Genomic DNA, 27,751 nt, shown 5'->3' on the forward strand with positions numbered 1-27,751 from the left:
ATCCAAGATACTGTGAGCATCCACCCAGCTATTACTTCATTCTTAATGAGAATAGTAAATTTAGTCTTAGTGTGATTTGAAAAGAATTTCATACTAACACATTCAGTCCTAACTCTATGGAAATACAAAACCCAAGTAGATTATAGTTTTGCACAAGTCCTTCATAAATAGCTAACAAGAAAAGCAATCATACATCAATCAACACAATCAGACAAAGAACAAGGGGAAAAAATAGAATACTTCTATATTTCTTCAAATCAAAAACACATGAAATGTATACAATTATTTTTCAGATTCACAATCTTAATATTAACCTTATGGAGTTATTTTTCTATACAAGTAAACATTAAAACAGCGGATTTATCACATGCCAAAGCATATTTTTTTGCAAAAATCCAAAGTGCAAATATTTTATGAAATTATTAAAGAAAAGTATCACAATACTACAATTATGCAGTAATTCTAAATAACAGTTGTTAATAGGCACAAAAGACATGGACTGCAGAAAATAATGTTTACAAGTCTTCTACTACATCATGCTCCTATTCCTACAAGTGTCTGGGAGTGTAATTTATATATATTTTTTTAAAAAACTATCCTTCTATGGTGTTACTAATTAATCCATCACAGGGTTGATATTTCATCTCTTATTACATCACCATCACAAGTTAGAAACTGGTTTTGGGCAACTGTTTAAAAATACATAAAACATGAGATGTTAAAATGAAGTTGTGTATCAAAACAAAATGTAACTTAGACAGGGTACTAATTATCCACCACATTATCAAACCGGTATGGATTAAAACATTTGGGAGGAATAGGTCTCTTCAGATATTTAGAAAAAGGATCAGGTTTTCAAATAAATACGTTTCACTGTGAAATATCCGGCACATATTAAAAATGGACTAACGATATGTGGTCATTATTTACTTGGAGCTCTAAATAAATGCTTCAAATGAATGTTGCAGACAAATACCTTATGCACAGGTCATTTTGTGTCAATTCCACATAGATTTTTTTTTTTAAGTATTCAATTAACAGAGGCATCACAATTTTACATGGAAGATTATAAAGTCAATCAAGCAAAATTAATCAATCAAACTAGATTAGCAAGGAATCATCCGTGAAGGGCAACACACAAGATCTTCCTAGGAAAGGCACATGCTAGGAGCAAACAATTACATGTTGAAGAACAGCAAAATACCACAGTAACCATTTTAGATGTCCTCCCCTTTGTGATCAAGAACATGTGAACTAATTCCAGCCAATGAACTGGCAGGTGTTAAGAACAATGGAGAGGCAAATAATAACTTTCGAAAATATCCACTCCTCTAGAACGTTTGTCATGCAAAGAGAAAATAGGTGAGAGTTCATGAATGATAGGCAAAGAAATACAATTACATCAATATTGCCTTTTCATTATTAATGCAAGTTCTACGATAGTGAATGCCAAAACATAGTAGTCTGTAATGAACAGCCACTATTTAAAATAAATAAAGGAATCATCTATAACTAGAAACCATATTTGACAGGCATGTCACTTCTGTAAATTGTTGAATTCATCAGCAATGGGCAGTATCAATTACATGTAATTAAAAGAATTGTTAACGTGTTATGGTCCTATAAAGTGGCTCCATTTAAATATTTGGGTGACAATCACAAACGGTTTGGCATTTACAATTGTGGTTTATCATGTCTTAACAATAGCAGGGCCATATTACATGCATTCATACACCTACTTTCTTATGTAAACCCTGTGAAATTGATACGCAACTTGTAAAGACAAATAAGTTCAACATAGTGCACTAATTTACATGATTTCTTTTAAGTAATCTGAGTGCACAGCTGAAACAGTTTAGCAAAAATAATCTAAGGCCCAAACATATTAAAACCTATTAGCAATAATTAGCAAATTCCAAAAGGCAGTGTTCTGTCTTGTAAGTGAACATGAGAACTGACTTCAAGCATAACATTTCTTGGAAACATAAAACATGACTGACGAATTGGGCCATTTCAGCTGTATTCTTCAATTAGAGAGCAATTAAAGTGCTAATATATGTTTTGGCATTGATTTGGTCAAATTACACCCAATAGGCTTGTGGGATATTCCAATATATCACAATACCAATGTTAAACATCCACCAGAGAAAACGTACTCCTAGAGCCAGGGGTGTTTGGCAGGGGAAAAGGGATGCATAGAAAGGTATGCTCTTTAAAACAGCATTACCTACTATATTTTTACTATGTTCAGTGAATGCTTGGCCATCCTAACAGCTAGTACAGACAAAAGTACCCAACTGATTAAAACAAAAATTGAAACATGAACTGAAAAATGACAGAATCAAGGGTAAACGTATATAGTATGTAGAGTTTGATAAGGATCATACAGAAAAAGAGCAGTAAAGATAGGCCTGGTTTCCTTATGCACCAACTAAGTCAGTCATTCTACTCCAGCAAAATGGGAGCAAACTATTTAAATGTTACTCACACAACCACATAGCCAACAAAATAAAATAGCCTCCTTGGGTCTCCATGAAACTTTTGCATTTGAAATTAGCAAAGAAAGTAATACGTTTTCAAAAGCTGTAATCATTAAAGGCAGGAAAGGCAGGTCAAAGATGTGGTTCCAAATGAGTTCTAGAGCTCAAAGTTATCAACTGATATCAAAAACACCCAAAAATGTATTTTTAGAAATATTCTGAAATATTTAACATAACAATCTGACAAACACGACAATTTGTAATATTGCAGAAAAACATAGAAGATGTGAGATTAATTTCCATCTTCACTGAAGGTTAGGAGCTGACAAAACTCCTTATTTCAATCCTTGGATATGACAATGAGGAAGAAGGAACTACTGATCTTCCAGAAAGAATCCCACAAATAGAAAAGGTAAGGCAATTCACATTTTTAAAAGCAGCTAAATAATCTTTTACGTTAAAGAAAAAAGATGATCTTGTTTGATACCATGTTATGAGAAATCTCTATGACATCCTACCATAAGAAACCTAACTTTTTAATAACTCACAACTGAAAAATAGAGATGTATAAGCATGTTCCAAACAATTGTAACTTTCTTGAAATCTGAAATAAATTTATAACTAACTAACTTTCTTGAAATTCTGAAATACATTTATAACTAAAAGAAACCCCACAGAACAGAAGTAATAACACTTATTTTGGCGTATTAAAATGTTTACAGTTGTGATACTATATTTTATCTAAATATGTTCAGAAAAATGTTGATGGCCTATTTTAAAGATACTTAAAGTATTTAAGGTACAGTATCAAAGAATAGTATGACCCGTCTAAAGAGAATGATGGCCAAAAAATGAAAATGGCCAAAATCTGGTTCGTTTGAGCTGCAAAATGTTGCTCACTGTTACTAAATTGTTTTTCTTGAAACAATACAGTTTATTTCTAAATTTTAAAAAGTTATTCATTTTAAAAGTTTCTAACAGTGTAATGTTTTGTTACATTGCTTGTAACAGTTTGTGAAGGGTTCTTGGTTTAGGAAGCCATGCTTTCAATCATTTTCTCTCTGGTCATTTACTTCAATTGGAAATACATATTTTGTTTTTGATACACTTCAAAATAACAATATTTTCAGAATGCTTTATATAGCCCATGTTTCACCACATGTGTTCAGTGTATAATGCAGGAGGATAACTTTGTCAATATACTAATGTCTTATTAGACTTAAGATTACAAATGAAATCTTACGCTTGGCACAGTATAAGAGGGTTAGGCTAAAATGATGCAGGTGGAAGAATGTGGTATCTATAAAAACTCACAAGAAGAGCAAGCAGGCAGATCCTGGAAGATGAAGAAGAGAAGACTTTGTCCTGTGGCACAAATTTGTGGCCTTCCCAACGTCTGGTTTAATAAATGCATAGGTGTGACATTTTAGACTACTATCTAATCCCAACTGCCATCATGTTTAATAAACAAAAGGCTCCTTAGATTGGTTGCTGGGTTACAGCATCTCCAACTTCCAAGGCAGAGGAGAGCAAGTGTGTAATATTCTATTGAATCCCATATTAGAAGCTGCTTCCTCTGATGCAGGGCCTACCAAGTGCTGCATTTCTCCCTTCTCCAACTATGCACATTTGATCTGCCACCTACCCCATAAGCATTTTTCCTTTAATGTGCTGGATGATAGCTGGCCTTCAGACCAATGTCCTGTGACAGTCATAAGCTACTCAGTTTCAGTTTTCCCTTTACACCATAGTAATATGAAGTGCTAGGACAATTTTCTTGAAAATGGAAAGGGATTTATGGATATAAATGGTTATTCTAGAGGAGAAAACACCTGTGTGAAATGCAAGGAAGAGTGAGAAACCTACAAGAAGATAGTTCTGGGTAAAATTTACAAGTTAGCTGTGGTCTTGTGGGGAATACAAGAAACTGGAAAACGCTAAGGAATTAAAGGTGGGTAGAGTTATTGAGGAAGAGTTATGGGGAGTTTTTGGAAAGAGATGATAATTCTTAATAAGCTACAGTATTTTTTTTAACAGCAAAGCAGTGCGAGGAACCTGTTCTCAATGAACACTTGATGTTTCAGCCTCTATTTCAGACTGATAAAAGCTGGGAAAGATCAGGCTCCTACTCAAGATCTTTAGAATTGAGATGAAAGAATGTAAGCTTTGAAAATCTTTATGCCAGGTTAGTTTCTTCTCCCTATCAAAACCAAGGGTGGAACCTTTCCTCAGTTCAGGCAAGGTTCAAGATGAAAGGTTTTCAGCGCATGAGTCTATGCTGTAAAATATACTCCAAGATCAAAGGGAAATTAATTTCTTGCGTTATGGTTTGGTGGTTGTTAATAAAAGACAATACATCTTTTTTATTTACACAGATCTTAAAATGTTTTCAGAATGCAAAGAAATTCTAGAAATAAAATTTAAAATCGATGAAATAGAAGTGTTCAAACCTTTAACTGTAAAGGTGATCCAGATATAATTAAAACCTATTTAAAAACATATCATTCCAAAAACACATCCTGATGACCCATTCTAAAGTATGTATAAAAAATATGTTGGAGGACAATGTTGTGATTGTTCTCATTGTAGAAGGCATTTTAACTTGTTTATAATAAGGTGGTCAGGCCCAAGAGAAACTCATCACCAGAACCCCTTTTAGTTATCATCGGAGAATTAGTCAACATCTGAGGCAATCTTCTTCTAGAAAACAGAATATTTATAAGAAAATATCTGTTAGAGACCATTTCTTTTTAGCCAATACCAATGCATTAAGTATGCTCAGACTGCAGGCATACGCAGTTTAGGAATGGCAAATCCGAGTAATAAAGATAGCTTATAAGTTATCTTGACTCTACCTATTCACCCTTTCCTCATAAGAACAGTTCTTAAATATTGAGAATCTTTTGTGCTCAAAAGAAAGAAAAACTCCACTGGCTGGAAGCAGTTGAAGAAATATTACCATGAACACACTGGTTAAGGGTATCAAAGAGGGTTTATGTTGAGCCCAGCTCAGTAGTGTTCCCATGAAGCAGCATTGTAAGCATACTTAAGGGGAAGACTTGGATATGCAACCCAGGAGACTGATGCTCTAAGCTGGGAAATTCTATTGCACAAGATAGAAACAGTGATCTAGGCCCTTGCTGCGGGTGTTCAGGATAGGGCAACGCCACAGAGTTATAATTAGGCTCCCGCTACACAAAGTAACTCATGTGGATTAGCTGCTGCAATGAGTAACCGGTGGAGGCCATACTTTGCTAAAAAGGCCTCATTACAGTGGACAATGAAATTGGGAGTTCAAAGGGCTGTTGTAGGCCCTAACTTCATAAATTTGCACCAACAAAATTTCTGTGGAAATAAATATTCCACTGATGGGATTAGAACTTGGTCAGGGTTGTATTTCAATATTCTGTGTCAAGAAAGGGAGATTGAGGAGGGTTGCACAGGTATCACAGGTACTTGGGATAAAGTGATAACCTGTTAGGTTTCGCGGCTCCAACAGCTGATCTCTTAGGAAGGAAAACCTGGAACATAAATATACCAGCTGAAACAAACCATGTCATTTGAACAGGAAAAAAAAGAAAACTTGGTATAGTACACATAAATTAAATTGAATACCTTTCTTCCCTATTCTAGAACACAACAGCTTACAAGCAGTACACTACTGCGCCCGCTTCTCTGCCCAAGACACCTGCAACGGCTGCCCCCCATTAATCAGTGGTCCATTTGCCCTGGAAAAAACTGTATGAATCCTCAGAGAAACTTTGCTGCAAGAGTAGTGCACCATTCAAATATTTGCCGTCTTTTGCCAGGGACAGTCATGCTCATGGGTCCCAATATGCTAGAGCAATGCATCGGTAACACATTCAGCATCATAAGATGATCAAAATTCTTCAAGAGATCACATTTTATATGGAAATAAGTTTTCCTAATTTTTCCGGCTTTATATCACTTTTAGCTAAAGAAAGATTTGTGAGGAGAGATCTACTGGTTTTGGCCATCTGGTGTAGGCAAATTGTAAGAAATAAGGAATAAGTCAACGCTATAAAGGACAAAGTAGCCAAGACCGTTCATTTTGCAGTGCTAAAATTAAATAAAAGTTAAGAGTAGCATGTAAGATGTTGGTATAATTATCACAGGTTCAGAAGAGTGCTAAACATGTTTATATTTTCAAACATTATAATAGGATCCTCATCTACAGAATTAGGTGGGTGACCTGATGTGTAAGGCATGTAACAACAAATAGCAGACTAGGAAGCTATTATTCGCATTACGTCTGTACAATTGTAGTGTCAGATCCTTACATGTTATTGATGAGTTGGTCTTCAATAAATGGTCTCTTACACAGGGAGCAAAAACATGAATGTCAAAGGGAAACCCTGCCATTATTAAGCCAGGTTTTAGAGTGGTGTCTGCCCCTCAAAATAACAGTTTTTTATGCAAACATATTCTCCTTCAACACATGAATATTCTGGCCTTATCAATAAACAGTGGGCATGTTGTTGTTTCTGTGCAAATGGGAAACAATCATTGCCACACCCTGGCACATTTTTGATTCGCTTTTGCATTTCCAGTTAAATAAACAAAATTCTACCCATGCCAACACATTACCCACATTTGCTCAGATTCCAAGAAAATTACTACAGTGGTTTCAACAATCAACATACTTATCCATATAACCAAATAAAACAGTGAAACAAACATCAATACCGCCTTATTACAGGAACTATATGGTAATCCAGTCGCAGTTACATTAGTCACAAACTTTGTGAAGATCCAATCTCCAGTAAATAAAGCAGCATAAATGTAATTGTCTGTGTGAGTTCTCCCGCAATGCTGCCTTATGTAGGAATATCTACCCTACCCAATGTATATGTAGAGTACTTGGAGGAGAGGTATGTATATACTCAAAATCACATCCAGGGGGTTACTTCAGAAAAAACCCTATAACTTCAATAAAAGCAACCATTTTAAATGTAGCTTTGTTTACAGAAGGACTAGCATGCAAGCAAGTTAGATAAATAGAAAAAGGAACACTTTTTCCACAGCCTACCTTTATTACACTAATAACAATGCAGTGTGACAAGCAAAGCAAAAAGATAACTTCTTAAGAAGATTATCACTAGCAGGACAGGTTACTTCACTACATGGAATGTAAATGTGTAGAATTTCTCTTGTCTCGCGAGTCATCTGTCTTATTTCAAGTCCTTTCTGAACGTATGCACGGCAAACAATCTTGGTACATCCTGTGATGACCCAACTGTTCAAGTGTTGTACCAAACTGCTCTAAGTACACAGTACTATTGGCTCAGTGTCATGGATGAAATGACTAGATAGTTTTTTTAATCGAAGGAGCAATACAAAAATGCCCAATTAAGAAAAATGGTAATAAACCCATTAACCAAAGAAATCCATCCTCATAATTTAAAGATTAGTCCTGCTAGTGGCTGCAACAGAATTACAATAATGATACCACAACTAAGTACTTGTGACCATAAATGAATTTTGTTGCAATCAATCCCATAGATTTATATTACTAGTGCTTGAGGAGAGAAACAAAAATAATAAGCTGGCTCGTCCGTCTGATCAAATCAGACTTCTTACAGACGATATTAAAAAATTCACCACCAGCACCATTCATTTTGTAAGTGGGTCTTTTCTTGCTATTTGAAACTAAGCCTGTGCTTTACAGCCCCAACTGATTTGGTACACTATCAATGGCTCAGCGTCTCTATTTTCCAGTTCAAGAACGCGCAAATACCAGTTTAATTTTCCTGAGTAAGACTATAAAAAGTGAAATCTTTCTGACAAAAGTAGAAAGGCTAATATAGCATAGTAGAATCACAATAAGAACCCACCTAAATAGAATTACAAGTGCATAAATTAATCATCTTTTTGTTGCTCGTATGCTGGTCTCAGGACCTCACAAATGCAATTCAGCTGAACTAGTCAGTGTGCTAAAATATTTTTTAGAACTGCAATTAAATGTTTCAGTCCATAGATATATCCCTCATCCCTTGCATTGCTAGGGAATACATGAGCAAAGTCTATCATCCTCACTTCGACATTGTCACTCTTCTTGAACACGGTGGGGATATGGCAAAAGATGCTTTCCAGTTTAGGTGCAACATTTCCATTGAAATGTTCCTCTGAAACAATCATATTGCTCTCCCCTGAGTTGTCGGGTTCCAAGAGTTCTACTTTTGGGGAGACCTGGCAGTGGAGCCTTTTACAGCATTCTTTCTTATGGAGTGCATACACTTCTGAGAGGTTTTTACTGACTGAGGACCCTATAGTTCCATTTTCCGTAGAACCTACTACATGAATATTGTTGTTGTGTTCCAAGGATTCCTCTGGTAGGGGTCCATTGAGCATGCCTCGCTTATCAACCAAAGTTTCTGCACCCAATGATGTAGTCATTTGCTGAGATGAACCTTCGTAAACAAACAACAAGGAGCTTGCATAAAAGTGTAACCTGTCCTGACCTTCAAACCACTGCAAAATTTGCTGTATTTTCTCAATACTCTCAGCAATTGCATCTTTTCTTAAAGTGCCACCATTACGAAAAAAACGAGCAATTCCTAAAAAAAAAAGGAAAAACATTTGAGAGCAAGTATTTATGGTTTATGGTGTCAATAGTAACACGTGTACATTTAAGCAATTACACAAGTACCAATTGTGACTGTGTGTCCATCAACTAAAACATACACTTGCACTGCAAAATAGGTTTTCTTTCCAGGTTTACGCCACAGATCCAGACCACCAGAATTACTTTGCTATGATCAAATGCAATAACCAATTTCCAAACCCAATGTACCATTGTTGTGCCTCGGACACACCCACGCAGCCTCAGTAACACAAGACTGGGTGGTCTAAAAGTGGCAGCATTTCAGCCACAACTTCCTCCTGGGCAGAAATGTGTACATTATACTGTAACTAAAGAAGAATCATTCTGAGTCAAACACGTTAGCAATCACACTCACCTTCGACCACATTCAAGTATGTTTTGGCATAATGTTCATCTTCTTTCTCAGCCTGGCAATAGGTATCACATTTTCAAGCCAGACAACAAGCATCTTTGAAGCACTTATCCCACCTCTTTTTGTGGCTAGTAAGTTGGAAGCATTTAGCCAGATATGTAAGATCATCCACATAAAAACAGCAGAGAAAAGGGAAATGAACCCTGATGTAGGCTTTCTATAAAGCCTCCAATATTCCACCTAGCGGCATAAGGAAAACTCACCAAAAAGGAAGATTACCGGAAATAGCAGGGCTCTACTCCCTTTGTTTTATGCTTATTCTCTCCCTTTCCCAACTAAGAATGTGGGCAAATATGGGCTCAAATGGCATCTGTAACAATCTAGCTCAGTTATCCCTTTTGTAGTTATGATTTAGGTTGAAAGGAGGAATAAAATACCCTTTCAAAGGTTTGCCTTCATCATTTGCGTTGTGAAGGATCACAACCAAGTGGAAGGGGCTCTCCTATCGCCTTGCACTAGAACAGAACTGAGACTGCCATAAAGGGATTCGGCAAAGAACTATTCACCTTTGTGTAGGCTTTGGCTGACTGCTTAATTAACATCAGAGCTCCCTTGTCCCATCGATGCAAGGAGACAAATCCGCTAGCCTTCAATACTCAGTGGAAAATTTACAATGACAAGTATTGAAGGTCTGGCACACTTTGTCACCAAACGGGCTAACTCTAAAAGCAATGAGTTGGACATTTTTCAGCTAGCGCATTACCTTCAAATGGAAGTATCAGATTATTGTGCCCAGAACTGATTAATTACTTATATCTCTACACTAGGCTTTGACGATGAAATTGGCAGCTGGCTGTAAAAAGAAAAACTTTCCTTAATAGGACTTTTGATGGAGAGAAAACCACACCACTCATTATGCAATTCCAGCATAAACCCTTAGGGGGTGTCACCACAGTTAATGTACTCCAGACAAAACCTGAGCTTAACTTCAAGAAGCTACCATAAGGGTGAAAGGAGAGATAAGAATGTGAAAATGTGAGGTCTGTATTTCTAAAGCGACAGAAAAGTGTCTTGCTTCAAATGGAAATCCTCTTAAAAAAACTGCAGTTAGAGCTAGGTCTGTTCACAGGGGTCAACTGAATGGGGAATGTTAAGTGTGTTTTCAGCCTGTGTTCAGGCGGCTATTTAGAGCCGCAATGCACCAATTTAAATTTGGAAGATAAACAGATGGCTCAGTTAGGATAGGCTTGTGGTCATTGTGAGCAGCTGGCTTGGTATATGGTGCACACTTATGTAAGTGGGCACCCTGCACCAATCCAGACAACCCTTATTGTGATTTTAGTGGTCTGAGACAACCTTAGAAAGCTCTCCAAGTGGTAGCTGTGGAGAGCAGCCTTCAGGCTTAGTCCAGAAGGAGTGTAAAGCAGCTTGTTTTACCAGAATATCAATAGAAACAGGTAAGTAGCATGAAATACACAGTAGTCACCTGGGGGAGACCAAACCATATACTAAAATAGTGGTATGCGAACCACGGCTTGAGTCAAGACTATACCCAAAAGACACAGAAGTGCCAGGGACCAAAGGAACCACCCAAGGTAAGTACCCAGGAACCCCACGGAGGCTGTGTGCAGAGTGGGAACATGGCTGCGGGATCAATTCTAGTCAAGGGGTGAGTCGCAGGTGCAATTTTAACGATGAAGGACCCTGAAGAAACCCAGTGGAAGACAGAAGTTTAGAGAGCCACCCCACCCGTGGATACCCTAGGAACTAGGATACCTACATCAGGGAAGCCGGGTGCATAGGTGTGAACTGGCATCGGAACCCACAGTGAAACTCAATGCTGGACTTCCGGAAGATGCCGCTGCTGGAGAAGGTGAAAGTGTCCGGTGGAACCAAAAGATGGGTTAAAGTCGAAAAAGTGCAAGCAGAGGGGACAGAGTCTATGCCACTTGGAAGTGATCAGGAGGGCCGTAAGATGAATGTCAACCAAAGAAGAGTGCTGCAGGAGAGTAGATGGTGACCTTGAAACTGCAGCTGAGGGGACTAGGCGATGCTGTGGAACACCAGGAGCCGTGCACGAGCTGTCCCACGTCGGATGTCAAGAGTTGAGGGGTCAGTGTCTGTCAGGAGCCCAACAAGCCTCTGCGACTGCAACCAGCGAGGAAAGTGACAAAGGTACAACGTCGGGACCCGCAAGGTCCAGGTGACTCACCACAAGTAGAGGAGTCAGGGCAGGCCCGAGCAATCAGGGGAGCCCGCAGAAATCAAAGAAGACCCTCAAGATGACCCCAAGCAGCTCACCAAAGATGCAGGCTCACGGTGCAAGAGATGTGGTGAGGACGAAGATGTTGGTCAAAGGAGATGCTTGAGGAGGGGGCTACTTCGAGCCCGAAGATCTTGATGGAAGAAAGCCAACAAGCCTTTGCAACTGAAAGTGGACGAGGTGCACATGAGTTCAGTTGCTGTGGCTCCGATGAGAGATAGTGGCCCCAAACTTTGTGAGAGGAAAGGGCAGGCCTCGAAGGATTTGAAGAACCACTGCTTGTGTTGCTCAGCTCTCAGAATCCGCGGGAGCCCAGGATCAGCAGACTGGTCAGCTTAGTTGCGGTGCCTGCAGATGCAGGGAAGTGACTCATTCACTTCAAGGAAGATTACTTCAGGTGTCTTGGATGACCACAGGCCTTGGGAGGTTCCTGTATGGAGCACAGGCACGGGTGTTGCAGCACACTAGCAGGGGAACGAGATCAGGAGCAGCAGGTGTCTTCCCAGCTGCAGCATTGATGCCTAGAGCAAAGTCCAGCGAGGTCCAGAGTGCCCAGACGGTTGAAGTTGAAGTGGTGTCTTGAAATGAATCTTGTATCACGACGAATCTAGGGATCCACCCTCAGGTAAGCCCTTAAGTACCCTAAGAAAAGGGTTAGGATGATTCGGGGTTCCTTTCCAGGGGAGGGGTCGGACAGTGGGAGGATACTCCCATGTCCTTTTCCATTTTTGCACCAGAGAGGGAGCCAACGGTTCCCTGAGCTGGTTTGAACTGGACTATGCAAGGAGGGCACTAAGTGCACCCTTCAAGCAGACTGAGTGTCACTGGCAAGAGCTCCCACCCAGCCCCAATATATTTTACCCTGTCTGGAAGGTGGTCACACCTTCCTCTGACAGGATACCTATTGTTCTGCCTTCCCCTGCTCAAGCTTGGCTTGGCAAGAATTGTGTCTCTGGTCGGTAGCAGCCATGTTGTGTTGTACGGGTCTAGAAGCCTGGTACCAGGAGCACTGAGGGCCTCCCGGAGGAGCTTTACAGTGCATGGAATCATTCCACGCCGTTTATGGTGTGGGGTTATGATTCCAACATGTTTGATACCAAACACGATAGGGTTCGTTACAGCCAGTTTAGAGATGGTCATCGCGTAATGACGCATGGCCACTTTATGTATTGTAATGCTGATGCACATAAAGCCCGGCAGAATGGACTCCAAAGGCTGTAGGGGTGTCCTGCTCATGCAGGGGCAACCTCACACATATAATCGAGCACCCTGTCTTCAGGATTGAAAGGGTGCTTTAGGGATGACTTCTAGGTTCTAAGTGCAGTGACCTTAGATATAGGGAGACCTATATCTTTTATAAGTGGTGCTAGCACCAGCTTACAAAGGCTGCAATGGCAGGCCTGTAGTTATAGTTTGAGTGGTCCACCATGGGTAGCATAATGCATGCTTCAGTCCATGGGGGACCTCTGGTGAACCTATGCCCAGGGTACCTCAGCACCATTTGCTAGGGACTGATAAGGGCACACCAGTGTCCAATCTGGGATATAAGTACTTGCCATACCAATTTAGGGGAGAAAGCACAGAGACTAGGGTCCTGGTTAGCAGGATCCCAGTCAGACTAGTCAGAAACAGCACAGCACCATGCAAAAAGTGGGGGTAACCATAAAAGCAGAATCTATTTTCCTACAGTCATATTTTGAATCCAGAAACCAGTTCTTTTTACCTTTTAGAATACCCGACAGTACACAGGAATGGAAAATTGCAGGGAAATTGCCAGTGTACATGAGGAAGCTTGCTGTGCCCTTCTGCTTGCCTTCCTCTATGATGCAGCACCTACATATCAAAGGGTCTTGTCCCTGTAACAGCACTATGAAGATTTCGCTTCTTCAACCACTTGCTTGTTTACCCTACTACTTCAGGCTTGCGCCCCAACTCCTGCATTTTCCAAGCAATCTTGCTACATCCAGCTTATAGCATTCATTGATTTATTTGGCTGAGGTAAGGACTTGCATTTAAGGTGCAACATTCTTTTGACTGACAGGTTACAGGCTTTTGTGCAATCAATCAATCAAGGGTTTGTTGAGCGCGACTTCTCACCCATAAGGGACTCAAGGCTGTGTGGGGTAAGGGGAGGGGAAAGCGCAGGGTGCTTTCCATCGAGGAGGTCTATCGAAGAGCAATGTCTTGAGGTCCCTCGTGAAGTTGGGGGGGTGAGGTCATCTGTCTGAGGTGGAGCGGGAGGGCGTTCCAAGCTCTGGCCACAAGGAGGGAGAAGGAGCGGCCTCCCAATCTAGACTTCCTGGTGCGAGGGACCACGGCGTGGGAGAGCTGGGCTGTTCATAGGGTCCTTTGGGGTGCGTGGAATGTGAGTCGGCTATTCAGGTATGCTGGTCCGGTGTTGTGGAGGGCTTTGTCTGCGTGGGTGAGAATCTTGAAGGTGATTCTTGCCTCGATGGGGAGCCAGTGTAGTGTGCGCAGGTGCTGGGTGATCTGGCAGTGTCGTGGCAGGTTTAGGATTAGTCTGGCAGCGTTCTGGATGTTTTGAAGTTTGCGGGTGAGGTTTTTGTTGATTCTGGCGTAGAGTGCGTTGCCGTAGTCAGGTCTGCTGGTGATGAGGGCGTGTGTAACGGTCTGTGTTTGAGAGGGACCATTTGAAGGTCTTGCATAGGAAGTGGAGGGTGTGGAAGCAGGAGGATGCGACGGAGTTGATCTGGCGGTCCATTTTGAGTTCGGAGTCCAGGATGATTCTGAGGTTGCATGCGTGGTTTGTGGGGGTGGGCGAGCTTCCAAAGGCGGGGGACCACCAAGTATCGTTCCAGGCATCAGGGTGTGGGCCCATGATGAGTACTTCTGTTTTGTCCGTGTTGAGCTGTAGACAGCTGCTCTCCATCCATTTGGCGACTGCTTCCATGCCTTCTTGATAGTTGCGTTTGGCTGCGTTGGGTTAGTTGGATAGGGAGAGGATGAGTTGGGTGTCCTCTTTGTATGAAACAATGTTGAGTCCGTGGGTTCTGACGATGGGGGCGAGCGGAAGCATGTAGATGTTGAACAACGTGGTGCTGAGGGAGGATCCTTGGGGGACTCCACAGGTGTGGGGTCCGAGAGGAAGGGAGGGAGTCTGACCTGCTGCATTCTTTCGGAGAGGAATGAGCAGATCCAGTTGAGGGACTTGTCTCGGATCCCTGCGTCGTGAAGCCTGCGTGTTAGGGTGCGGTGAGAGACTGTGTCGAAGGCCACTGAAAGGTCGAGGATGAGGAGGGCTACTATCTCTCCTCTGTCCAGGAGGGAGCGGATGTGGTCTGTTGTGGCGAGGAGGGCGGTTTCTGTGCTGTGATTCTTTCTGAAGCCGGATTGGGGGGAGTCAAGGATGTTGGGCTCTTCGATGAAGGTGGCGAGTTGGTGGTTGATGGCTTTCTTGATGACTATCACTGGAACGGGAGCAGAGAGATGGGTCTGTAGTTCTTGAGGTCGGTGGGGTCAGCTGAGGGTTGATCTCAGCGTGCTTCCAGTTGTAGGGGAAGGAGGCGTTCGCGAGGGAGTGGTTGATGGTGTGATAAAGCATGGGGGCGATGGTTTCGGCTGCTCTGTTGAAGATATGGTGAGGGCAGGGGTCCGTGGGGGCCCCGGAGTGGATCAACTTCATCTTCAGTGTGTCTTCGGTGGTGAGGGCTGTCCAGCTGTCAAAAGTTGGCTTCAAGGTGTCGCAGTGGTTGGTGAGGGTTCTGTGTGTTGTCTGTCTTCGTCAAAATTGTCGTAAATGTTCTTGATTTTGTGGTGGAAGAAGGTGCTGAGTTTGTCGCAGAGGCCTTGTGAGGGCGGGATGTCTGTAGACTCGCTGATGGGTTGGGCAAACTCCTTGATGATGCTGAAGAGTTCTTTGCTGTTGTGCGTGTGTGTGGAGATTCTGCCTTGGATCGCTTTCTTTCTTGTATTTCTGATGAGTTGGTGGCGGCTCTGAAGTTGTTGTAGGCTTCTATAGATTTGGAGTTCCTCCAGGCCTTTTCGAGGCGACGGTGTGTGCGCCTGGACTCTCGGAGTTCGGTGGTGAACCATCTGGCTTTCCTGGCGTGTGTGTGTATGGTTTTGGCGCAGACGGAGATCCATCTGTGCAAGATTCTGGCTGCAGTGTTGGGGTCATTGTCCGCAATGGTTGGGGTGGAGTTGCAGAGTGAGGTGGTGAGCTGGTCGTCTGTGATTTTAGTCCAATTTCTGCGTGGGAGCAGGTGCTGGGTTCTGTGGATGGTGGATGTTCTGAAGGTGAAATGGATGCAGCAATGGTCTGTCCACGGGAGTTCGGTGGTTGGCTGAAAGTGATTGAGTTTCCTGTGACGGAGATGAGGTCAAGGGTGTGTCCTGCTGAGAGCGTGGGCAAAGTCACGATCTGGCAGAGTCCTATGTTGAGGAGGTTGTCCAGGAGGGATGTGGTGTTGGGGTCTTGTTGGTTGTCGAGGTGGAAGTTGAGGTCCCCCAGCAAGGTATAGTTGGTGGACGTGATGGCCTGCGGGGCAATAAGACAGAGTTAAGATGACTGCTTGGTAAATGCACTCACTATGTTCCATAACTGTATGCAACAGATTAGCAGATGGATAAACAAAAATTGTTTACAATTAAACTCAGGTAAAACCAAGTTTCTGCTGTTCGGAAGGAATAATATATTTTTGGGTTCCCAAGCTGGTGGCCACAGGAACTAGGCAACCTTCCCACTCCAGTGACAAAAGTTCAAAACCTTGGGATCTTTTTCGACAGCTAACTTTCATTTAAAAGTCAGATTAATGCGATCACATCCTCCTCCGTTTTGAAACTTAAGAAAAGTCTTTCCTTTCATTCCACAGGAGTTGCAGTAAACTGTGGTCTCCGCCCTCCTGCTGTCCAAACTGGAGTAGAGCAATGCTTTATTTATGAATTTGCAGAACAGACTCCTAAACAAGCTGCAGATCACACAGAACACGGCAGACCACTTATTGCTGAGGATCCCAAAGCATTAATCTGCTTCTCAAGCCTGGACCAAACTTCATTTGCTCCCCATGAAGAAACACATTAATTTGAAAGCACTCTGTATTGCTTTTAGGGCCCTGCATCATTCTGGCCTGACTACTTGAAATGAAGCTTCAATCGTACACTCCCTCCAGGTCCTTATGCTCATCTTCAGCGTTTAATGTGATTGTTACCAAAGTCAGAAGGAGAGACTGGGAAGGCAGAAGTTTCATTATCTGTAATTCCAAACTTTGGATTACTCTTTCCCCGGACCTCAAGAAAATGACCGAACTGATGTCCTTCAGGAAAGGTCTGAAAACATGGCTTTTCCAATCGTCTGCTTTTTTAAAATATTTTTTTAGTACAGCTTTTTAGACTCTCTTTTTCGGCTACCGCCTAGACGCCTCTGGGCAGCAGTGCACTTTAAAAACCTTAATTTAATTTGATTATACTTGATCTGCCAATCACAGTGGAGACAGTCCCCAGGTACAATGGTGCAGATCAGGAACCTAAACAGAAATTTCACAAGTTGTTTTTCTAGAGCAATACAGACTAAGCCAGAGTAAAAAGTGGCCTTGTCTGATCATCTTTGCCATTTACCATCTTGCGCTGATTCAGTCATACTAAAATCTCAAACAAAATGCAAACCAACTTCCATTTGCTGCACATTCCATCTTCCCTAACTCCTTGATATGTAGCAACACATGTTGTTAAATTTCTAGCCCAAGCTCCTGTTTGATTTTCACTTGCTCCCGCATCCTTAAAATCTGGGGAACCCACTCGACGTCCAGTTTTACAGATGACCACCACCAAGTGGGCAAAGGTGGTTTTGGGAAGCAGAGGAGAAACGGAAGAAAGGGGCAAACAAAATCTACAACCGGGAAAATTGTACACATGATGCTCCTAACAATGTAATTTCACTGTGCATGGTTCCTAGGTTTCTAAAGCTGCTCTTCCTTGAACTTCATATTTGTATCCAGGTTTTTCAATTAAGAACCAATAACTATGTGCTTTGGTCTTGGTGTCATAACGTAAAGCAGTTATAGGGATTAGCAAGTCACCCTAAAACTGTGATACCTTCATGTCATCATTTATCCAAGTGTAATAGTGAAGAGTGCTAGAGTCTGAACATGTTCACTAGAAGGGAGTTTGATAAAGTACCATGTTTGGTTCTGTCTTTTCTTGCTAAATGAATAGCCGAAAATAATTTGGCAATGCTAGGACTTGCTCTAATGGAATACCAGAAACCTAGGATTTTCTCTGCTTATTCACATTACAGACATGTTAATTACCAAAAAAGTATAATTTAACTGGTAAACCAGAAGGAACATAACTACAGTTGGTGGTCATTAAACATATACATACATATATATATATATTACCTACTGGCGGTCGCCAGTAGGTAGTTATACTTAGGACCTAGTTTCCATAGATAAAGCGTTTTTTCTTTTCCCAATAACTTTGGCGCCGGTTGACGAATCTTCGCGAAATTTTCAAAACTATTGGCCCGCTCCGGTCAGCTCCTGTCTTGAAAGTTTCATGGTGATTCGACAAGCGGGGGCCGAGAAAAAAGAGGGGTCCCAAAACGCGTTTTCCCCATGTTAATTTCCATAGGAAACTTTAGACAAAACTGCAGCCCGAACTGCTGAACAGAATTACACCAAATTTGGCAAAAGGGAAGCCCTTGGTTCAGAAAGAGTCATTTTTGCTAAATGATGTAAATCCGTTCAGAAGTTTCTATATCTGGGCGGAGCCTAAACACACAAGCACGAGCTTGCCTCTGATTGGCAGCCAACACTTCAAACCAGGAAGTGTTGGCAGCCATCTTGTGCCTCGGACAGAGAGAAAAATAAAAAGGTAAGACAAAGATAAAGAAACAAGAAAAGGGGGAAGGGTAAAAACACCCTGACCCCCCAGGCCTGCTCAGAGGGGACCCCGGGGCCCAAAAAAAGCATTTAAAAAAAAATTCGGGCAGGGTCGCCCCGGGTGCACGAATCCGACCGAAAATTGAAAAAAAAAAAAAAACACGAAGCGCAGTCTCCCGCGCTTCGTTTTCAAAGCCCCCTGGCAGTCCAAGTCCCGGGGCAATTTATTTATGTAGCAGGGGCCGCAGCCCCGGGGCTTGTTTTATTAATTTGTGGGGGGGGCCTCCAAGGCCCCACAAGCCCTGGCGTCCGCCACCCCTTGGGGCTTTTGTTAAATATGCACGGGGGCACACGGCTCCCCCGCAGCCCCGGGGACTGCCACCTCCCGGGGCTTTTGTTAAATATGCACGGGGGCACACGGCCCCCCCGCTGCCCCGGGGACTGCCACCTCCCGGGGCTCTATTTTTTATTTTAAAAAACCTGTGTAAGGGGGCTCAAGCCCCGGGGACCACCACCTCCCCGGGGCTTCAAACACGTTCGGAAGGGAGCCACGCGGCACCCCTCCTGGAGCCCTTGATGGCCCTGGGGACAGCCACCCCTCAGGGCCAGCTTCTGCAGTGTCCCGGGGTGCCAACCCCATGGACACTGCTGTTTGCTATGGCAGGGCGGGGGCCGCGCGGCTCCCGCCCTGTCATAGCAAACTCTGCTTTGGATTTTAGAAACTCCAAAATCCAAAGCAGATTGCTTTTCTACAAGGGGAGCTGAATGTTAGCAGCTCCCCGTGTGGAAAAGCAATGCCGGCTTCCGCAGGAGGTGGGGAGCCGGCGGGACCGTGGAAGAATTGGGGCTCCCCCCACGGTCCCACACGGAGAGGCCAGTCCCTAGGGGTTGGGGTCCCCAGGGCCAATAGTGGCCCAGGAAAGGGAGGCCACGCGGTTTCCCATCCCTATAATAAAAGATTTTCTAAAAAAGGAGCAGGCCGGCCACGCGACCCTCCTCCAACTATAAATTAAAAAAAAGAATGCTGGCCAGGCCTCGGGGATGGGGTCCCTGGGGCCAATAGTAGCCCAGGGAAGGGGGGCCACACAGACCCCCTCCCTGCAGCGCTCTGTAAATGCACCCCCTGGTGCGTTCTAAGTTGGGGAATTAATTCCCCTTGAATACGGAGGGTCCCTGGGGGCCACCTAGCCCACTAGTTACCTCCAGTAAGCGCTAGGGAGCTGCGAGGTGGTCCAAGGCCAGCCCCCTTTTTACACCACTCTGCAACGCAGCTCTGAGGCGCTTACTGGAGGTAGCTGGTGGGCTAGTTGGCCCCCAGGGACCCTCAGGACTCAAAAGGACATAATCCCCCAATTTACAATGCACCAGGGGGTGCGATTGCACAGTGGTGCAGGGAGGGGGCGTGGCCTGATGTGACAAGTGTGCAAACGCGCACTGTGGCGCGTTTTAAGTTGAGGGATTGTTCCCTTGAATCTTGAGGGCCCCTGGGTGCCAACTAGCCCACCAGGTACGTCCCATAAGCGCCACAGAGTTGCATTGCAGAGAGGTGTAAAAAGGGGCGTGGGCTCGGACCACCTCTCTGCAACGCAGCTCTGTGGCACTTACTGGAGGTACCTGGTGGACTAGTTGGCCCACAGGGGCCCTCGGGATTCAAGGGAAATGAATCCCTCAACTTAAAACCCGCCAATGGGCCCGTTTGCACAGTGGTGAAAGTAGGGGCCGGGGCCTGATGTGACATGTGTGTCCAATCACTCTGCCAAAACCCAAGCACTTATACATTCACCATGCACTCTCCTGGCAGTACTCTAATCATCCAGTCACTATCCATGTACTCATGCAATGACCCAGGCACTAACACATGCACTACTACAATTACCTGAGCACTACAGAGTCGAGCCATCTCCCTGTCACTGCTTATGCACTCCTCCAATCACCACCATGTACTTATCCAATCACTCTGCCAAAATCCAAGCACCTATAAATTCACCATGCTCTCTCCTTGTAGTACTCTAATCATCCAGTCACTATCCATGTACTCATGCAATGACCCAGGCACTAACTCATTCACTGCTACAATCCCCTGAGCACTACCCATGCACTCTTCCAATCACCCAGCCAGCACCATGTACGTATCCAATCACTCTGCCAAAAGCCAAGGACTTATAAAATCACCATGCACTCTCCTTGTAGCACTCTAATCATCCAGTCACTACTCATGTACTCATGGAATGACCCAGGCACTAACTCATGGCAAATACAGAGGAGGTCATGCTAATCACAGGGGTACCCCAACGCATAGTGCTCCCTAGTGTATGTAGGTGTTTTCACTGTATTCCAAGTGCCTTTTTGCATAGCACTGGCTCTAGGCCTGGTTAGTCAGTCAGTTACCACCAGTACCCGTCAGAAAAAAGTTGGGGGACAGGAGGACTTTCTGCTCCTCTGTTGGTTCTTTCTGCACATCTCTTGCTTCTTTCTGCACTTATCTTAGTCTTTCTGGACTTCTGTTGCCTATTTCTGCATTTGACTTGCTTCTCTTTTCCTCTTTCTTCACATGTCCTACCTTTGTAGGCATAGTTTGAAATTAGCATTTAAAAAACCTTTGAAATTCACTGAAAAAACCATAGGTTTCAGGGACGTTATAGTTAGAAATTAGCATTTAAAAAACCTTAGAAATTCAATGAAAAAACACAGGTTTTGGGATAGTTATAGTTAGTTGGACATTTCACTCGTAAAAAAAACGAGGAATTTGGCTATTATAGTTAGTTCAGCTAACTGTAACTCATGCCCCTGCAATGCACTGCTGATGACGTCACATTACATCATTCATGACATGGTCAGTGACATCTCAAATGGCATCACTCATGACATCAATGATGACATCATCCACGTGATAATCTGATGCACCTCCTCATACCCGAATATAACCTTTGATATACCCACTCTAAAATACAGACTACTATTTTCGAAACCATAGACACACCAATACCAGTTATTACATACCCACTCACTAATTCCTAGGTCTACACACACATTCACTCATTCACCCATAGTCACTCATAAATGCAGTCAACCATCAATACAGCATTATCATATGCACTCACATATCACATATCTATATAGATACTCACACACCGCCACTTATCCATAGTTACTCACACACCTAGTAAGTCATGCAAAGAATCAATCACACTCCCATTTACTCACCTATAGTTATACACACACCACCTCACTTATTCATGCATATACTACCACATACTTACACTCTTATACAATAACTAATACAAGCACACACTGATCCATACAGCCACTCTCACATTGAGTCATTTATACACTCCAACACTCGCATATACTGCCTTTCACATATGCAGTTACTCACACATGTACCACTGAGGCATCCATTCACTCACCAACACACCCATACACACACTCACCCACCCATACAGCCCTTCACAGATGCACTCTTGAACCCATACACCCAGTGAATTATCCATTCACACATCTATGCAGAGTCACATACCCCCACCCACCCACACAGACACTCAGACACCCATGCAGATACTCAGACAACCAATCAGTAACCCATTTAGCTACTCACCAACCCATGCAACCGCTTACACACCAACTGACAAACTAAACTGTGTGAATGTCTGTATCAGTCACTAACCCATGCATTCAGTAAGACACATTTAATCACTCACTTATACAATCAGTCAGGCACCTACTAAATCATCCATCCAGACACTTATACCTCCACTCATTCTTCAATACACCTTGGCATATATATATTGTCATATATATAAAACATATTTAAACTTTATAGAAACACACAGTCACTTGATGATGTCATCAGTGATGCCATCAGTGATGTAATTTGAGATGTCATCAGTGATGTCACTGACCATGTCATGAATGATGTAATATGTGACATCATCAGCAGTGCATTGTGGGGGCGCGAGTTATAGTTAGCTGAACTAACTATAACAGACAAATTTCTCTGGTTTTGTACGAGTGAAATATCCAACTAACTATAACGTCCCTGAAACCTGTGTTTTTTTTCAGTGAAAATATATATATGTGGTAAGTGATCATGACCGTGGAAACGCGGTCAAAACGCGTCAGGCTGGGAACTTGCTTGTTCTATACCAGGATGCACTTTACTTTGCAATAAAAAAAGGAATTATTTTTTAACTCCATGCTGTGGTCCGTACCTGCTTTTTGATGCTAAGGAGATAGACAGACAGACAGACAGACAGACAGACAGACAGACAGACAGACAGACAGACAGACAGACAGACAGAGACAGAATATTTCGAAAGACTGCATTAGCTGAAAAATAATATGAACTTTGTGTGAAAAACTGAACTACAGCGATAAAGACGCTATGGTGTAATGGCGCAGTTACATGCAAGCAACGCGTTCCTACCCACCTTCACCGGTAGGTAGTTTATTTTTATTTTAAAGGTTTTATATAGCGCTGGCTGGACCCAAAGGTATCAGAGCGCTTTACAAGGGCCACATGAGTAGATATAAAAATAGCAAAAAATATAATGAGGTAGCATTTAGGTCCAATTAAAACAATAGATACCAGCTCAATATATACGATCTGAGAACAACAAAATGAAAAATTCAACAGCAAGTCAAGAGAAGAGGTTATCGTGGAGAAAGGGGGGGGGGAAGAGTAGAGGGGGCAGGATGTAAGAATGGTGAGAGGCTGTGAGTGGGGAGAGGAACAATCAGGTGTAGGATTAGTGCGATAGAGGGAGAAGAAAAGAAGGAAGAGATAAAAGGGGGTGGGGGAAAGGGCGTCGGGAGATCAGAAGGGGGGACCCTTAATAGTAGGAAACCAGGCTGGGATATGAACCCAGAGAAGGGCTTAAGGACCCCAGAATGTGCTGAGAGAAGGTGTAGTTTGAGGTCTTTTTTGAAGCTGAAATAGGAGGGGTTGCAACAAAGTTCTTTAGGGAGTGCATTCCAGATGGTAGGCGCATTACCGGAGAAGGAGCGCGATTGAGTGGATTTCTTGTTTAACAGAGGAGGGACAAGAGCGAGTGTGTTTGAGCTCCTCAGTGTTCGAGAGCAGCCCGCTTTGAGGAGTTTATCTGCGAGGTACAGTGGAGTGTGTTGATGCAGGGCTTTGTGCGTAATGCAGGCGGTCTTATAGGTAGATCTGCCATCCATGGGAAGCCAATTGAGGGCTTTAAGGCTGGGGAGATGATGATCGAACCGTTTGAGGTCGGTAATGAGCCTAGCAGCGAGATTAAGAACAGATTTGATTGGGGCTAAGTGGACTTTAGGAGTTCCAGATAGAATGGCATTACCATAGTAGATTTTAGACAGGACCAGTGATTGGACAGCTGATCTAAAGTCATCAGCAGGAATGAAGGGTTTTAGTTTCCTGAGGTGCTAGAGAGTGAAGAGAGCGCTTTTGGTCGAGTTTTTTATGTGGGAGATAAGAGAAAGGTTCTGGTCAACGTAAATTCCGAGGGATTCAACTGAATTGGATAAGGTGAGAGAGAAATTGAGAGCTGTGAGGTCCAAGATCCAGGATTGGATAGGGAGCAAGCTGTTTTTAGGGGAGAAAAGAATGATTTCAGTTTTTTTGGGGTTGAGTTTGAGGTGGTTGTAGTGGAACCAGGCTTGAATCTCAGTCAAGGCGTCATTGAGGTGTAGCACGTCAGAGCGGGATTGAATCTTATGATAAAGCAGAGTGTCATCGACATAGAGGTGATACTTGATTCCCGCATGTTTAAGAATAAGGGTGAGGGGTTCCATAAAGAGGTTGAAAAGAGAGGGAGAGAGAATAGAGCCCTGGGGGACACCCAGCGAGACAGGCACTGGTTTAGAGAGGCAGTCGTGAATTTTAATTTGCTGAGTTCTGTGTTGGAAAAAGGAGATGAACCATTTGAGAACTGAACCGTTGAGGCCAAAACGATCTTTTAGAGTGTTAAGTAAAGTAGAGTGGTTCACGGTATCGAAGGCAGAAGAGAGATCAAGGAGAATGAGAAGGGAGGACTCGCCCTTGTCGAGGGAGTGATGGATGTCATCAATTATATTGAGCATGGCCGTTTCCGTACTACAGCCCTTTCTGATTGCAAAGAATCCAACAGATTGAATGCGTCGATGTGTGTGTCTAATTGGCGCAGGGCACATTTTTCAAGGGCTTTAGTGAGAAGAGGAAGGTTAGAGATAGGCCGAAGATTATTTAGGTCGTTAGGGTCGGCAAAAGGATTTTTGAGGATGGGAGTGATTTGACCCAGTTGGAAGGAAACAGGGACACATCCCGTGGCAAAGGAGGAGTTGATGATAGAGGTCCAAAAAGGGGCAATGATGTGTTTTAAATCTTGGACAAGGTTGGCAGGGAGAGGGTCTCTGGAGTGAGAGGATGGTTCAAGGCTGGCAATGACGTTGAGGACTTCGAGCTCAGTCACTGGATGGAAGTGATGCCAGGAAGCATTGTTTTTTTTCTCAAGTATGGTGGGGTGGGGTTCAAGAAGAGAAACGACCAGAGGCAGAGATGAGGGGGGGGGGGGTAGTGTGCAATGTGGAAGGGGAGTTAAGACGAAGGAGTGGTCGATTTTTGAGATTTTTTCTGAGAAGTAGTTAGCGATTTCTTCACATCTCTCAATAGTGGCCATCACCTTGGGAGGGGCAGAGGTGGTTTGGTTTTTAATAATGCTGAATAGTTCCCTGGGTCTGTTTTTTGCCCGGTAGTTATAGTTAGGACCTAGTTTCCATAGGAAGAGCGTTTTTTGATTTGCCAATAGCTTTGGAATCGTTTGACGAATCTTCGTGAATTTTTCAAACTATTGGTGCAGTCACTTCAGCTGCTGTCTTGAAAGTTTCGGGAGTCAAGAAAAGAGGGGGTGGGGCAAAAATGCTTTTTCTCCATGTTAATTTACATAGGAACATTTAGACACAGCTACAGCCCGAACTGCTGAACGGAATTTCACACAATTTGGCAGAAAGTTAGCTCTTGCTCCAGAAAGCATTCTTTTTGTTAAATAGTGTAACTCCGTTCAGTAGTTGCTGAGAAATTTTAAGATTTCTCAGATATACAACTAAGCCCGCGCTCGATCCGTGACCCCTCCCCATCTCGTGCCTGAGACCTGATTGGCAGCCAACACTTTCAAACAGTGTTGGTAGGCATCTTGTGACTCGGTTGAACTGTCACACAAAAAATTATTCTTTGTAATTTTTCTAAATAAAAGGGGGCAGGGTAGAAACACCCTGACCCCCTAGGAATCTTGCCCCCCCCCCTTCCCGGCCAAAAAAGCATTTTGACAACAACAACAAAAACGAAGCACTGAATCCGCACTTTGCTTAATTTATGCGCCCGGGTGGGCCAGGTCCAGGGGGGAAATAAAATAAAAAAATTGAGGGGTAGCCCGCGCTCGGACCCGACCTGACCCCCCCCCCCCGCGGCCCTGGGGACTGCCACCTTCTCTGGGCTAATACGGTCAAATGCAGGGGGTCACATGGACCCCCTCCACCCCCGCAGCCGTGGAGACCGACACCTCCCTGGGGCACAAATGAAATCGCTAATGTGATGAAAGGAAGGGGGGCCGCGTGCCCCCATCGCCAGGAGCTCTAGATAGGCCCTGGGAAACACCACCCCCCAGGGCCAGCTCCAGCAATGTCCCTGGGTATGCCCATCCTCGGGCCATTGTAGTTTGCTAAGACTACCGCCAAGCCATAGCAAACACTGCTCCGCTTCGTGGAAGCAAGCGCATTAAAAATGCTCCTGCTTTCATGAACGGAGCACAATTGCTTTTGGATAGAGGGACCACGTGCCCCCCTCCCATTATTTTAAAAAACAAAAAAAATGTGCATGCCCCAGGGAATGGGTCCCCAGGGCCAAAAATGGCCCGGTGGGGGGCCCGAGGGGCACCCCTCCCTTTAAAATATAACCAATGAAATAAAGGCCAAGAGATGGGATCCCAGGGGCTGGAATGAATCAGCAGCGCTGCCCCCCTCCCGTTTTTTTGTATAAAAATAATTTTAAACAAGGATCAGGCCCAGGGGGATGCGGTCATCGGGGCCCAAAATGGTCCAGGGAAGGGGGGCCACGTGGCTCCACTTCCTAAAAAAGAAAAAAGCAACAACAAAAAAAACCTGCAACTCGCTGAAGGCCCTGCCCCCTTTCTCCACTACTATGGAAATGTGGCTCCTGGTGTGCTCCAGGTTGGGAGATGACGTCCCCTTAGGGGCCAAGAAGACAGTGTGTTACCTCCAGTAAGCCCCACCCAGTGGGATTGCTGAGAGGTGGTCAGAGGCCATGCCCCTTTCTCCACCACTCTGCAAACGCGCCTCTCAGTGTTCTGCTGGTGGAGGGATGACATCCCATTGCCTCCTGAGGGCCTCAGGTCTAAAGTGGACTTCTTTCCCCAAGCAGCAGTGCGCCAGGAGGCTCGTTTGCAGAGTGGGGGAGAAAGGGGGCGTGGCCTCTGACAACCTCTCAGGAATCCAGCTGGGTGGGTCCTACTGGAGGTGGCAGCAGGGGCAGTTGGCCCCCAAGGACCGCCAAGAGCCAAGGGGACTTCATCCCCCTGCTAGTAGTGCTCCAGGAGATGCGTTTGCAGAGTAGTGGAGAAAGGGGGCGTGGCCAACAAACATTTCTCAGCAACCCACTGTGTGGGACTTACTGAAGTTAAGAGGAGGGGGAGTTGGCCCCCAAGGATCCTCTGGAGCCAAGGGGACTGTATCCCCCTACTAGTAGTGCGCCAGGAGCCGCGTTTGCATAGTGGTGGAGAAAGAAGGTGTGGTGTACGACCACCTGTCAGCAAGCCTGCTGTGTGGGACTTACTGGAGATATGAGGAGGGGTAGTTGGTCCTCAAGGACGAATTGAGGACCAAGTACCCCTACTGTTACCTCCAGTAAGTCCGACACAGCAGGATTGCTAAGAGGTCTTCAGAGGCCTCACCCCCTTTCTCCACCACTCTGTAAATACGGCTCTGCCTGTGGTGCACTACTGGTTGGGGGGTGAAATCCACTTGAGTCCTCAGGGACCTTAGGGGCCAAGAAGCCCTACTGCTACCTCTTGTAAGTCCTACCCAGCGGGATTCATGAGAGCTGGTCGGAGGCCCAACACCCTTTTTTACACCACTCCGCAAACACGCTTACTAGTTAAAAAAAACCATAGAACTTCTATGAAAAAAACGAAGGTTACAGTGATGTTTTAGTTAGGCTGACAT

General features: G+C 43.9%; 1 protein-coding gene across 1 annotated transcript in view; it reads right to left on the minus strand.

Moving 5' to 3' along the window:
* Positions 1 to 227: 227 nt before the first annotated feature.
* The window catches only part of IPMK (inositol polyphosphate multikinase), a 121,425-nt gene continuing 93,901 nt past the window's right edge, over positions 228 to 27,751 (minus strand). The window contains exon 6 of the mRNA XM_085605757.1: positions 228 to 9,058. Coding sequence (XP_085461883.1) covers positions 8,427 to 9,058 — 632 coding nt within the window. The 3' untranslated portion in view covers positions 228 to 8,426. The remainder of the gene's footprint in view (positions 9,059 to 27,751) is intronic.

Source organism: Triturus cristatus, chromosome 1_2, assembly GCF_964204655.1.
Source record: "Triturus cristatus chromosome 1_2, aTriCri1.1, whole genome shotgun sequence".
Taxonomy (NCBI): Eukaryota; Metazoa; Chordata; class Amphibia; order Caudata; family Salamandridae; genus Triturus; species Triturus cristatus.